This window comes from Pan troglodytes, chromosome 20, assembly GCF_028858775.2.
Source record: "Pan troglodytes isolate AG18354 chromosome 20, NHGRI_mPanTro3-v2.0_pri, whole genome shotgun sequence".
Taxonomy (NCBI): Eukaryota; Metazoa; Chordata; class Mammalia; order Primates; family Hominidae; genus Pan; species Pan troglodytes.
In genome coordinates, this window is record NC_072418.2 from 21,416,104 (window position 1) to 21,429,351 (window position 13,248).

Sequence of the window (13,248 nt, forward strand, 5' to 3'; positions counted from 1 at the left end):
TCCCGTCCGCCCTCCTGGGCCAACTGGCCTCTCCAGGGGTGGCCGAGAGCTCACTTTGCAGCCAGTGGAAGATTAAAAACTCCCTTGTATTAAGGGCAGACATTAGAGACTGGCAGCCCAAGGGCCAAATCCAGCCCATGGTATGTTTCGTGTGGGCCCACAGTTGTGCATCTGTAATACAGCCACACGCCACATCTTGACGTTTCTGACAACAGCAAACCACATAATCGGCAGTGGCCCCATCAGAGTATAATGCTGTGTCTTACTGCTCCTTTTCTAGGCTTAGACACACAAGTCCTTACCATTGTGCTACAGTTGCCTACTGTTTTTAATTTTTTTTTTCTTTTTTTTGAGACAAAGTCTCACTCTGTCACCCAGGCTGGAGTGCAGTGGTGTGATCTCGGCTCACTGCAACCTTCGCCTCCCAGTCCCAAGCGATTCTCCTGCGTCAACCTCCCGAGTAGCTGGGAGTACAGGCGCCCACCACCACGCCTGGCTAATTTTTGTATTTTTAGTAGATACGGGGTTTCACCACATTGGCCAGGCCAATCTCAAACTCCTGCCCTCAGGTGATCCGCCTGCCTCAGCCTCCCAAAGTGCTGGGATTACAGGCGTGAGCCACTGCGCCTGGCCGACGGTATTCAGGACGGTCACCCTGTACAGGTTTGTAGCCTGGGAACAAGGGCCCTACCGTCTGGCCGAGGTGTACAGAGGCTCTGCCATCCAGGTTTGTGTAAGTTGCCCTGTGATCCTCATGCACAGCCATGAAATCGCCGGACAACGCGTTTTTTCAGAAGTCACCCCCATTGTTAAGTGATGCTTGACTGTACTTAGAATCAACATTGAAAAACCAGGGGAATGCCCGTAGAACACCAGATTTCTGGCTGCTCTTGAAGAATCAGACAGCCCAGTGGCCATGGCCGATGTCCTGCACCTCGAGACGGGCCACAGTGCTCTGGTTTGCCTCAGGCCCCACCCGCCCCTGTCGTCCCACATCGGTACCCTCACACGCTCCTGACGTTTGCCCCTACTTTGTACCGAGCCCGACCTCTGCTTCTGACCTGGGCACTGAGCATCTCTCAGCCTGCTGGACGCACGAAGTGGCGGACACTTAGGAGAAGATGAGGGAGTGGCCCAGGGTCGTGACTCTGAGTGTGCTCTGAGCAGGCTTCCCCCACATCCTCCCATCCAGGCCTCTGTTGATGCCTCCCTGGACGCCAGGGTCTGCAAAGGGCACTTGCTGCCTGGGGAGCAGTCAACAGCACCAGGCTTCCTCCCACAGTGCGCAGCCAAGCAGAGCTGCCAGGGCATCCGAGGGGATGTGCAGGCGTGACTGAGCTCGCCCTGGTGAGCAGCTGCCCTGGGCACGGACAAGGCTGTCTGTCATCTCCCCTCGGTGCTTGTCGGGTGTGTTCCCACGGGCCCACGCACCCGCCGTCTCATCTGCCGGAACAAGGTTAATCTGGTGCCCAGATCTCCTGGGGTGAGTCAGGCGGCTTCACCCCCGCCTTGACTGCAGGCCAGATGCTCTTCAGAGACTGCTCCTGACCTCACCAGGGCCTCACTTTGAACCGGAGAGGGCGGCTGTTATCGTCGCCATCTCACCAACCAGGGAACCAAGTCTCCAGAGTGGATGGGGGTCAGGCCAGGCCCGCAGGGGTCCTCCTGCCATCGAGGGGCCTGTTGCCTGCCTGGCATGGTGCCCACAATAACCCAGCCAGCCCCAGCTACTGCCACGTTGAACTTGACCTCACCCAGCTTCATCACTGCAGCAGAATCCAAGGATTGGGTTGCTCAGTGCAAGGGCCTTCGGGGCCGGGGTGAGGGAAGGGGTGATGAGGCGGCTCCTGGCAGGACCTCCAGCAGGAATGATGTGTCAGACCCCAGGGCAGAGAGGGGGAAGGATGTTGAGGAGTGACATTCTTTAGTTCAGACAGCCTGATGGGTGGCACTGCAGCTTGGGGAATGCACCAGGTCTGGGGAGGAGGAAGTGGCTGTGGGACATAGGGGATAGCAGGTGCTCAGGTCTGGGGGCCAAGAGAAGCAGCTGCAGGAATGGACACATTCACTGAAGGAGGGCAAGATCCACGAGGCGGTGGGCAAAACCACAGCATTGGGCAGGGCCTGCTGGCTTGAAGCTAACCACAACCCCAGCCATTTTCAGCCAAAAAAAACCATTTATTGTCTCCTGAAAGTGGGAAGCAGGCTCAGATGCTGCCTCTCCCCTGCAGCCCTTCAGCTGGCTCCTCACCTCGCCACAGGATGCCCCACACATGGCTTCAGACAGCCCTTCCTGGAATTCCATCCAAAGCCCCTGGGAAGGCTCTCATTGGGCCAGCCTCGTTACATGCCCATCTGGGGGCCAATTTTATGCTCCAGAGATGGGGATGTGCTGGTTGGCTGGCTGTGAGACACCCCCCTTCCTGGAAGGAAGGAGAACAGACTCTGCAGGACTGTGGGACCCTCGGGTCAGGGATCAGGGCCTTCGGGGGGTGCCCAGGTTTGGCAGTTGGGACATGTCCATGGGCTTCTGTCTGAGCAGTTGAGCTATTCCCATGCAGTGTGACTGTGGGAGTGTAAGCAGCCCTTTCTCAGTGATCAGTCTCACACCTGCTCTCCCTCCCTCCTACTTCCTTTCTAGGAATGAGCACACCTGGCTCCTCTCCACAGCACCGCCCAGCTGGCGTCAGCCCCCTGTCCCTGAGCACAGAGGCAAGGCGTCAGCAGGCATCGCCCACCCTGTCCCCGCTGTCACCCATCACTCAGGTGCGAGGGCAAGGTGGGGGGCAGGTGGGAGGGGGAAAGGGAAAGGTGGAGGCCTGGCTCTACCTCTCGGAAGGCCTCCTGTTCCTTCCAGGAGGCCACAAAACCTTGAGAATGCTCCCAACACTTTTAGTTTTTATTATCAAATTTTCAAGCTGGGTGCCGTAGCTCATGCCTGTAATCCCAGCACTTTGGGAGGCTGAGGCGGGTGGATCACTTGAGGTCAGGAGTTCGAGACCAGCCTGGCCAACATGGTGAAACCTCGTCTCTACAAAAAATACAAAAATTAGCTGGGCATGGTGGTGTGCGCCTGTGGTCCCAGCTACTAGGGAGGCTAAGATGAGAGGATCACTTGAGCCCAGGGGGTGGAGGCTGCAGTGAGCCATGATCACACCACTGCACTCTACCCTGGGAGACAGTGAGACTCTGTTTCAAAAAAAAAGAAAAAACTCAAGAGGTTAGCTTTTGATTTTTCAATTTGCTGTATTTGCTTGTCTACTTTTTTGGGTAGTTTGTATGTGTCTAGGAATTTGTCCATTTCGTCTTTGCTATCCAACTTGATGGCAGAAAATTTTTCATAATACTCTTTTGTAATCCTTTTTTTTTTTTTTTAAGACGAAGTTTTGCTCTGTAGCCCAGGCTGGAGTGCAGTGGCATGATCTCGGCTCACGGCAACCTTGCTTCCTGGGTTCAAGCCATTCACCTACCTCAGCCTTCCAAGTAGCTGGGACTACAGGCATGTGCTACCATGCCTGGCTAATTTTTTTTTTTTTTTTTTTTTTTTTTTTTTTTTGGTATTTTTAGTAGACATGGGGTTTCACCATGCTGGCCAGGCTGGTCTCGAACTCCTGACTTCAAGTGATCTGCCTCCTTTGGCCTCCAAAAGTGCTGGGATTACAGATGTGAGCCACCGCGCCTGACCGTAATCCCTTTTTTAAAAAAATTTTTGAGACAGAGTCTCGCTCTGTCACCCAGGGTGGAGTGCAGTGGCGTGATCTTGGTTCATTGCAACTCTGCCTCCCAATTTCAAGCAATTCTTGTGCCTCAGCCACCTGAGTAGCTGGGATTACAGGTGACCGCCACCATGCCTGGCTAATTAAAAAAAAAAAATAATAGAGATGGGGTTTTGCCATGTTGGCCAGGCTGGTCTCGAACTCCTGGCCTCAGGCAATCTGCCCACCTCGGCCTCCCAAAGTGCTGGGACTATAGGCGTGAGCCACCACACCCAGCCTTGTAATCCTTTTTATTTACGTAAAGTTGGTAGCAAAGTTCCCATTTTCATTTTCTGATTTTAGTAATTTGAATCTTCCCTCTTTTTTACCTAATCAATGCAGCTTCATAGAATGAGTTAGGAATGTTCACTTCTCTTCTATTTTTTGGAAGTATTTTTAATTCCTCTTTAAAAGTTTGGTAAAATTAGGCGGGTGTAATGGTAAATTCCTGTAGTCCCAGGTTTGGTAAAATTCACCAGTGCAGCCACCTGTGTCTTAGCTCAAATGTGTTGGGAAGTTTCCAATCTCATCTCCTTCTTATAAGGCTATTCAGGTTTTCTGTTTTTTCTTGAGTCAGTTTTGGTCATTTGTGCATTTCTAGAAATTTATCCATTTTGTCTTTTTAAAAACAAAACAAAAAAACCCTAACAGAGAACTTTGACATTTTTAAAATTTTTTTATTTTTTAATTTTAATTTAATTTTTTTTTTGAGACAGAGTCTCACTCTGTCGCCCAGGCTGGAGTGCAGTGGCGTGCTCTTGGCTCTCCTGCAGCCTTTGCCTCCCAGGTTCAAGCGATTTTCGTGCTAGCCTCCCAAGTAGCTGGGATTACAGGCATGTGCCTACCATGCCCAGCTGAGTTTTGTATTTTTAGTAGAGACAGAGTTTCGTCATGTTGACCAGGCTGGTCTCAAACTCCCAACCTCAAGTGATCACCCCATCTCAGCTTTCTGAAGTGCTGGGATTGCAGGTGTGAGCCACCGCGCCCGTCACTTGTTTGTTTTTAATGTAACCACAGTGGCATTGTCCACCTACAACGAAGTTAATGGTAGTTCCTTGGTACCTGGCAATGCCCGGCCCGGACTCCATTTCTCCCCGCCCCTCGGCCCCCATGTCTCCTGTCTGCTTACAAAGCTGTCTTATTCAGATCAAGATCCAGACAGAGCTGTGGGCACTGGCTCCTGGCAGCTGTGTCTTCAGCCACTTTGTGAGCTAGGCTGTCTTAATCTGACACCTGCCCCTTCCCTCTATCTGGAAACTCCTTTCTCTTCACAAATGACCCACTGGTCCTCAGAGGCCGGGCATCCTGCTAAGTGGTTTTTGTTCCATAGCTCCTGGGCACGCTCAGCCTTTCTTAGAGGGCAGGGACCCCACCTTTCCCAAGGACTGTCAGCTTGGTAGCCCCTGGCTGTGAGTTTCCACACAGACAGTGAACGTCACACACTTCCCTCTTATTGATTTTCCTCTTTCCAGCTCTGCGAAGGCCTGAGCCAGCCCTTGGTGAGGGGCCATGCTGGTATCTCCAGCAACCCCAGCCTCTCCAGCATCCCCAGAGTGGGCAAGGCTTTGGGTGGGGGGGGTTGGGAAGGCAAGGCCAGTGGATCACTTGAGGTTTCCCCGCAGCACCCACAGGGGCTGGGAGCTGGCTGCTCACTGAGCCACCAGGGATGGCCATCCTGGGCTTGCCCTGCAGCTGGTGGGCTGGCCTGAGCTGCACGGCATGTAGTGCGGGTGCAGGCACAACAAGCTGGAGGAGGTCAGGTCCTGCCCAGCTCCAGCTGACCCCCTTGGGGCCCTGCGTGAGGCCCACCCTCTCTAGCCTGGGCTCCCTCATTATGAGGAGCACCCAGCCCAGGGGCTGCCTGTGATCACAGGGCCCTTCCACCTCGCCTGCTGAGCATGCCAGGCTATGGGGGCCCGAGGGGGCCAGGCGCTGACAACCAGGGCCCGCCCCGCCTGACGCTGTCCTCTCCTGCAGGCCGTAGCCATGGACGCCCTGTCTCTGGAGCAGCAGCTGCCCTACGCCTTCTTCACCCAGGCGGGCTCCCAGCAGCCACCGCCGCAGCCCCAGCCCCCACCGCCTCCTCCACCCGCGTCCCAGCAGCCACCACCCCCGCCACCCCCACAGGCGCCCGTCCGCCTGCCCCCTGGCGGCCCCCTGTTGCCCAGCGCCAGCCTGACTCGTGGGCCACAGCCGCCCCCGCTTGCGGTCACGGTACCGTCCTCTCTCCCCCAGTCCCCCCCAGAGAACCCTGGCCAGCCATCGATGGGGATCGACATCGCCTCGGTAAGCCCAGGGTGGGGTCCCTCGGGGCCTGACTGGGGGTCTTGTAGAGGACAGCCCGGGGGCTACAGAACAGTCGGGTTACCTGCTGCATGGGCCAGGGGTCAGAGCCCCAGCGAACGCTGCCTGGGCCCACCTCTCCACGGGGCTACCCCTTGGAATCAAACTGAGACTGTCACTCCCTGTAGAGATGGAGAAACTGAGGCACGAGCAGGTGGCTGGCCCCAGATTCCACCCAAGGTGGGCCACCCCATGTTTAACTGCCGAGCACCCCTTCTTGGCCTCTCTGGCCCCTCCCACCTGAAGCCAGGCTTCCTAGGAGGCAAGAAGAGTACGGCGTTCTCAGGGCCAGGGCGCAGGCCGGGGGCCGGGGATGACGTGAGCTTGTCAGAGAAGGAAAGACGAGGCCAGTCCAAGAGGCGGCAGCCCGTTGGGCACAGCGCCTGGGGCCCAGGGCTGGGGGCTGCAGCTCAGACCATTGGACTTTCTGCCTAGGGCCGGCTCAGGCAGACAAAGGCTGGGCTTTAACCCCGTACCCACAAACCTTCCTGACTGTCCAGACAGGTGGTCCAGCTTGCTCCAGCGGTGCGGGCTGGGTGGCAAACAGCTGCATTGGGCCACATCCAGGGAAACAGGGACTTGTGTTCCGGGCACAATGAGTCCTCCCACTTGACCCCGACTGCCAGCCCCAGGCTAAATGTCCTCCAAACATTGTGTGCTCTGCAAAGAACAGCCGCCTGAGCTGGGTGGGGCAGGCAGGTGAGCCTGTGGGTAGACACCCGTGTTCCCAAGCTGCTCTGACCTCACGGAGGGGACCACCCACGGCCCCTGGGTGGAAGAGTGCCCAAGTCCTTTCTTTGGTGGAAACACAGAAGGTCCTGGGGGAGGCTCCCAAGGTGGGGCCTCGCCTTGGAGCTGGGTGGTTCTTGGAGGCACAGGGTGTCTGGGCCAGGTGCAGGGACGGCCCTTCTAGGGCTCTTGGGTCAGGCTGTCCATGTCCAGCACCCTCACACAAGAAAGACGGCTTCCTGCCCCCACTTCAAGGACTTCTAGCCTCCTGGGGTTGAGGGGGGACTCTGAGTTTTTGCACAGACTCACCCAAATGAGAATCTCCCTCTGATCCCTTTGTCCTTTCCAACTCCAGGAAGGCCCAAGTCAGCCATCCCTAAGTAACAGTGCTGGCACCTCCATCACCCACACAGGCGAGCTACCCGCAACCCCCCGCCCTACCCCACCCCGCCCCACCTGGACTCAAGCCCTACCCCAAACTGCCCAGAAGGCGCCACCAAGGACATGGGGGAGACAGCAGTTATAGGCCCTGGACCGGTCAGGCTGGGCCTCATTCAGTGACTGGCTCAGACAGGTCAGGCAAGTTGTCTGCAGGCACACAGCATGGCTGGGCCGTGCTAGGACAAGAGAGTGGTCTGAATCCAGGGCCTGGCCTGGCCCGACCTGCCTCTGAAAGTTCTGGGTCATAGCAGTGAGATGCCCGGGCCTTTCGTCCCTCGAGCAGGTGGAGGAAGTGACTGCCCCTTGCAGGTCTCAGATGGCATAACCCAGGCAGGTTTGTCCTGCAGCAGGGCAGGGATAGTGACTGCGCCATGCTGGGAGCCTGGGCTACCAGCAAGATGGCCTTCACTCAGTCCCCACCCCCAGAGGTGGGCCAGACCTGCTGGGCTGCAGACTTAGGGGCTTAGAGAGCCAGGGGACCTGCCCAGGGCACACAGTCAGCGAGAGCCGGGAACAGGAGGCAGCCTTGGGTTTTCCCTGCCCATGGGGGTGTGTGTGTGTGGGTTGTGGGTGTGCACAAGTGGGTGGGTGCGGGTGTATGTGGTGTGCACCTGCATGGGTGTGCATGCATGTGGATGTGTGTGCATGTGTGCATGCGTGGGTATGTACATTTGTGGATGTGTGGACATTTGTGGATATGTGGACATTTGTGTGTGGATATGTGTGCTTGTGTGGGTGTGTGCACACGGTGTGTACATTTTGGTGTGTGAATATATGTGTGTGTGGGTGTGTACATGCGTGGGTGTGTCCATGTGGGTATGGGTGTGCATGTGGGTGTGGGTGTGCATGCGTGGGTGTGTACATTTGTGTGCATGTGTGCATTTGTGGGTATGTACGTTTGTGTGTGGATGTGTGCCTGTGTGTGCATTTGTGGGTGTGAGTATGCGTGTGTGTGCATGTGTGGGTGTGCATGCATGGACATGTACATTCATGTGTGGATATGTGCACATGTGTGGGGGTGTCCGTGTGTGTGTGGATGTGTGTGCATGTGTCTGTGTGGGTGTGCATGTGTGGGTATGTATATTCTAGTGTGGATATGTGTACACGTGGGTGTGTCTGTGTGGGTGTGCATGCATGAGAGTGCACATGTTGCTATATGGCTCTGAGCCTGCTGAGTCAGGGCCAACCCTCTGATCACCCTCCTGTAGCTCCAAGAAGGAGGGCAGTTATTCACCCTCCATGCCGTTCCTTCCTGGGTTCGGGGGCAGCTCCCCAGAGGGCTCAGGTACCCACCTTTCCTGCAGGTGTCCAGGCTCCTCTGCCTACCAGTGGGGTGGCGACCATCACCAAGGTGTGAGGGGTAGGGGGACCTGCCTGGGGGCTAATCAGGCTGCTCCCGGGAAGCAGGGACTGGAGCCCGGGCTTGGGCAGCTGGGCTGCGGCGTGCTGATCTGTCTGTCATCGCAGGCGCCGGCTCTGCAGCAGTACCGCACTAGCGCCGGCTCCCCGGCCAACCAGTCTCCCACCTCGCCAGTCTCCAATCAAGGCTTCTCCCCAGGGAGCTCCCCGCAAGTAAGGGGCGCCGCCTCCCCCTTGGCCTGTGGGCTCCACGCTTGTCTTGTTCATGCCCCGTGTGTTCCCTGCCCACTGTCTGTCCTCATGCATCGCTCCTCATGCATGCCCTCATGCATCCCATCCCGTCCACGCCATCGGACCTCAGCTGTGCACCTACCAGGCTGCACCAGGGCAGGAACCCCACAGGGTCCTTCCCAGGAGCCGCCAGAGCCTGCCTCTGCTGAACACTAGGTGGGGGTGTGCATTAGTGACATTAGCCATGGCTGTGGCCCTGCCTGGGTGTCCTCATTGAGTGGCCCAGGGACAATGCCCTCCACACCCAGTGTGTCACCCAGAGCGTGAGCTGGAGCTTTAGGGACCCCCCCGACTTGGGGGTGCAGCTGAGATGGCTGGCCCGCCCACAGGGAAGGCGCTGACTGCAGCCCTGCTTTCCCCTTCACCCCATAGGCAGCTGTGTTTCTCCAGAACCACTGGCCCAGGAGGCTTCTCTGAGCCACTCTGCAGTGTCTCAGGGCCCTTGTCCCCATTCCACAGACGGGAGACTGAGGTCAGCCTCAAACCTCACCCATCAGCCCTGGGTTTTCCTGTTGCACCCAGCACCGTAGGACCCTGGCTTGCTCATGCCCCAGCCACTCCGAGGTTCAGGTTCCTCGGAATGCCCCTTCGTTCTGCCTGGCCAGTGGAAGCGGCCAGCCTGGCTCCCCACTCAGCCTCCTCCTGTTGTACTTTGACATCAGGTGTGGCCAGTAGACCCCACATTCCATCTAGAACATTTGTCCGGGAGAAGGGGTGCCCACAAGGCCAACATCCAGCTGCCAACTTTTTTTACCCTGGCAGCAGAGCCTTCCCAGAACCCCGCTATCCTGGGACCATCTCATCCCTGAAATTTCACCAAGCTGAGAAACCCCTAGCAGCCACTGCTGTGCCCAGGGCCCTGAAGCCATCCCTGTCCCTTGTAGAGGGGATGCTCTCGTCCTACTTCCCAGCTAGATAAAAGGGTCGCTCCTCCAGGGCTGAGGTCGGGCTCCCTTGTCCCAGGGCAAACCGTGAGCGCCACAGACAAGGACAGTGAAGCCCCTCTGCCCCCATCTCCAGCTCTCACACGTGTATAGGGACATCTGCCCCATCAGCCAAGGGCCGTCTGGGACCACTGCCTGTAGCCCCGTGTTCTGGAGGCAAGTTGGTGGGCAGCAGTGGTCTCGGGGAGGTATGGGGGTCAGCCTGGTGTCTGCGCATGCTTGGTCTGCCCGCACTGGCTCTCTGAGCTCTCGGGCTCTGGCAGCGTGTCTGGTCTCGTCGTGTGGTACTGTTGGGGATGGGGCTGGAGGGGCTGGAGAAGCGGCAGGTGAGGCCTGTCCCAGGTGGGCAGCCCAGGTGGGGCTGGTTCCTGAGTGAGGTCCCTCTTGCATGTGAGACAGGACAGGACAGGAATTAGGAGTCGAGCCAGTTTCTCTCAGGAGAGAGTCACTGGAATGGTTGGTGAATTTTTGGGCCCCAAGCCAAAGCGGGTTAGTCTGCTGGGCAGCGAGCAGGTGGCGGTGTTGTCAAGCCCATGTCTGTGTGTCTGGTGTCCGTCGTGCGCTGATGCAGGAGGCAGGCGGCTCATGGAGGTATAGGGACATCAGTACGGGGCTCTCGGGCAGATGGTTCTAGGTGGAGCCGAGACCTGCCTTCCCTCTGCACTGGGTCTCCGAGGACTCACCCATCGGTCCCACAGGCCCAGACCACCCCACACCTGCTGTGTCCTGCCTTGAGTAGCCACTGTGTGCACCCCAGCCAGGCCCTGGGCCACAGGCAGCTACCATTTGGTCCAGTTTGTGGCTCTCTCCCAACTTCAGGCTCACCTTTCTGGCAAGCCCTCACGGCAGGCTCACAGGGAAACCTCAGCCTGTGTTCCCCTGTGTATGCCAGGCCTTTTTGAGCCCAAGCCCACAGGGACAGGATCAGGCGCTGTCCTGGAAGCCTGGTCCCACCCCACACCCCGAGCCCCAGGATAGACCCAGCTTCGGACCAGCTCTACGACAGCCAGGACATTACCTATTGCCTGCCTGCCTCCCTCGCCTCGGGCAAACCAAGCCGCAAGCTTGCGGTCCTTGTTTCCAAAACCTGAAGCCGTTGATTTTTAGGGCCAAGATAGCATTTTTGCCACACGTGCTGGCCTTCCCTTCCTTGGGTCACCTTTTTACCTCTTCTCTGGCATTTGAGTGGGACGTCCAACCTCACAAGCCTCCTCGCCCCAGGGTGAGCGTGTCTGTCTCTGTTGTCTGCCCACTGACCACCAGGAGCAGCTGGTGGGTTTGTGGCCGGCCCCTCTCTGGGATTGAGGCCAGAGACTCAGGCGTTGGGGTCTTCCTGGAACAAAGGGGATCGCTCTAGAACAAAGCTCAGATGGGGAGCTCCAAGGGAGAGGGCCAGGGCTTTGGGTCTGTGGAGACATTCACCTGGACGCCTTATAGGGCACATGCCTTACGCTATAGCTCTGAGAATGGCTGTGGGGCAGTGGCTTCCTGGGGACACTAGCCAGAGCTCCCAGCCCCCTGGATGCTGCCAGGCCTCCAGCAGCCACAAGGTCACACTGCAGCTGGGGTTCCCGAGGCCTCGTCCACGGCCACCCTCTCCTCGCCTCCACACCCCAGCCAGACCTCATCCCACCATCTCTTGGGCAGGGGCTCCGAGTGTCTCCTTTCTAGCGTCTCCACCACCCATAAGGTCCCCTAGCCCCCTGCTCCTGTCAAGGGACAGCCCCTGTCACCCTGCCTCTGAGAGCCCTGCTGGCCTCAGATAGCAGGAGTAGGGCCCCGGGTCCCTCAGGCCGGCAGCCCTGGGCAGGGGCTCTCCCTGTGCCTGTCCTGTGCTCTCTCAGCTGGTGGCTGGCTCTGCGCGCCCATCCTGTCCATGTACGTGGCCTGCGTCGTGTCCTTTGTCTCCTGTCAGGAGTCACCAAGTGCACTTTTTGTCCTGAATGTAACGTCTGGGCACTTCCCGCCTTGGCCCTGGTGACAGGTTCTCCTCTGGGGCCTGTTGGGTGGGGGTTCCTCATCCCTGTGGCCCCCAACTTCCCTGTGATGGAGATAGAGGCTGCCTTACCCAGGCTTGAGGAGAGGAGATGGGGATGGGGCCTTGGGAAGGGGCTTTCGGGTTGCAGAGGCCTCCCAGGAGCAGGTGGCGGAAAAAAAGTCATCCAGGATTGGGGGGCACTTCTGGAACCCCAAAATAAGCATCATCATCAGCCTCCTGCCATCTGGGAGGTTCCAGGGGCCTCTTGTCTTCCAGCCGGGCTTGGGAGGTGCCGACTTCCCACCTGGCCTCAGGCCGTGACCACAGCAGGCCTCTCTTCTGTCTGCAGCACACTTCCACCCTGGGCAGCGTGTTTGGGGACGCGTACTATGAGCAGCAGATGGCGGCCAGGCAGGCCAATGCTCTGTCCCACCAGGTGAGCGGGCGCCCAGGCTGCCAGCCGGCCAGTGCCCAGGACAGATGCTTGCTGGGACCCTTGCTGGGACCCGGGCCTTGCGAGTCAGAGCTGCACGTGCTCGGGGGGCCCGTGCCTGCCCCTCAGCTTTGCCCCTCGGCCCCCGCCCCATCCCATCTGCGGGCTATGGAGGCTGAGTCCCCGGCAGGGGTGGCCTAGCGCTGCCTCCCCTGGCATCTTTGCCCACCTACAGAGCGGAGGCCGAGGGCAGAGGGTGAGGGGGGGCAGGCAGCAAACGCCGGGCCAGACAGGGATGGGACCGTGGCTGTGGACGCGGCGCCTCGGCATGGACCGTGCACGCGGGTTTCCCGGGAGGTCGTGCTGGCTTTGCGTGGAGGCCAGGATCGGGGGCATCCAGAGGGCTTGGTGGCAGCCTGGAGCTGCTCACTCATTTGCTCATCCATTCATCCATTCATCCAGCCAGTCTCTAGGGTGGCGGGGAGGCCCCAGGTGGCGGGCGGAGCGGGGTTCGTGCTTGGCAGCCTGGGTGCCGAGCATCCTGCAGGGACAGAGTCCCCAGCTGCGGGCAGGCCAGCCACAGCAGCCAGGGGCTTGGGGTGGCCAGCTGGGCAGGCCCGCGGTGGCCCTCACAGCCCGGTGTGCCTCCCTTCCCAGCTGGAGCAGTTCAACATGATGGAGAACGCCATCAGCTCCAGCAGCCTGTACAGCCCGGGCTCCACACTCAACTACTCGCAGGCGGCCATGATGGGCCTCACCGGCAGCCACGGGAGCCTGCCGGACTCGCAGCAGCTGGGATACGCCAGCCACAGTGGCATCCCCAACATCATCCTCACAGGTGAGGCCAGGCCGGGGGCGCGTGTGCGGCGCCCCAAGGGGCCTCAGCCCGTGCGGAGACAGCCAGAGACTGCTGTCCCGCAGCAGGAGGGTTGACAGGGCCGGGGTTGTGACCCAAGCTTGATGGGGGCCCGAGGA

At 58.7% G+C, this 13,248-nt stretch overlaps 1 protein-coding gene across 6 annotated transcripts in view; it reads left to right on the forward strand.

Annotated features, from left to right (window-relative positions):
- The window catches only part of CRTC1 (CREB regulated transcription coactivator 1), a 99,348-nt gene that overhangs the window by 79,723 nt on the left and 6,377 nt on the right, over nt 1-13,248 (forward strand). For 2 of the 6 annotated variants that reach the window (XM_024351528.2, XM_016935539.4), the window contains 5 exons: nt 2,642-2,766; nt 5,733-6,041; nt 8,736-8,840; nt 12,190-12,276; nt 12,931-13,111. In XM_024351528.2, the coding sequence (XP_024207296.1) occupies nt 2,642-2,766; nt 5,733-6,041; nt 8,736-8,840; nt 12,190-12,276; nt 12,931-13,111 (807 nt within the window). The remainder of the gene's footprint in view (nt 1-2,641; nt 2,767-5,732; nt 6,042-8,735; nt 8,841-12,189; nt 12,277-12,930; nt 13,112-13,248) is intronic. The other 4 variants (XM_024351531.3, XM_024351529.3, XM_054673527.2 and 1 more) reach the window with 2 other exon arrangements.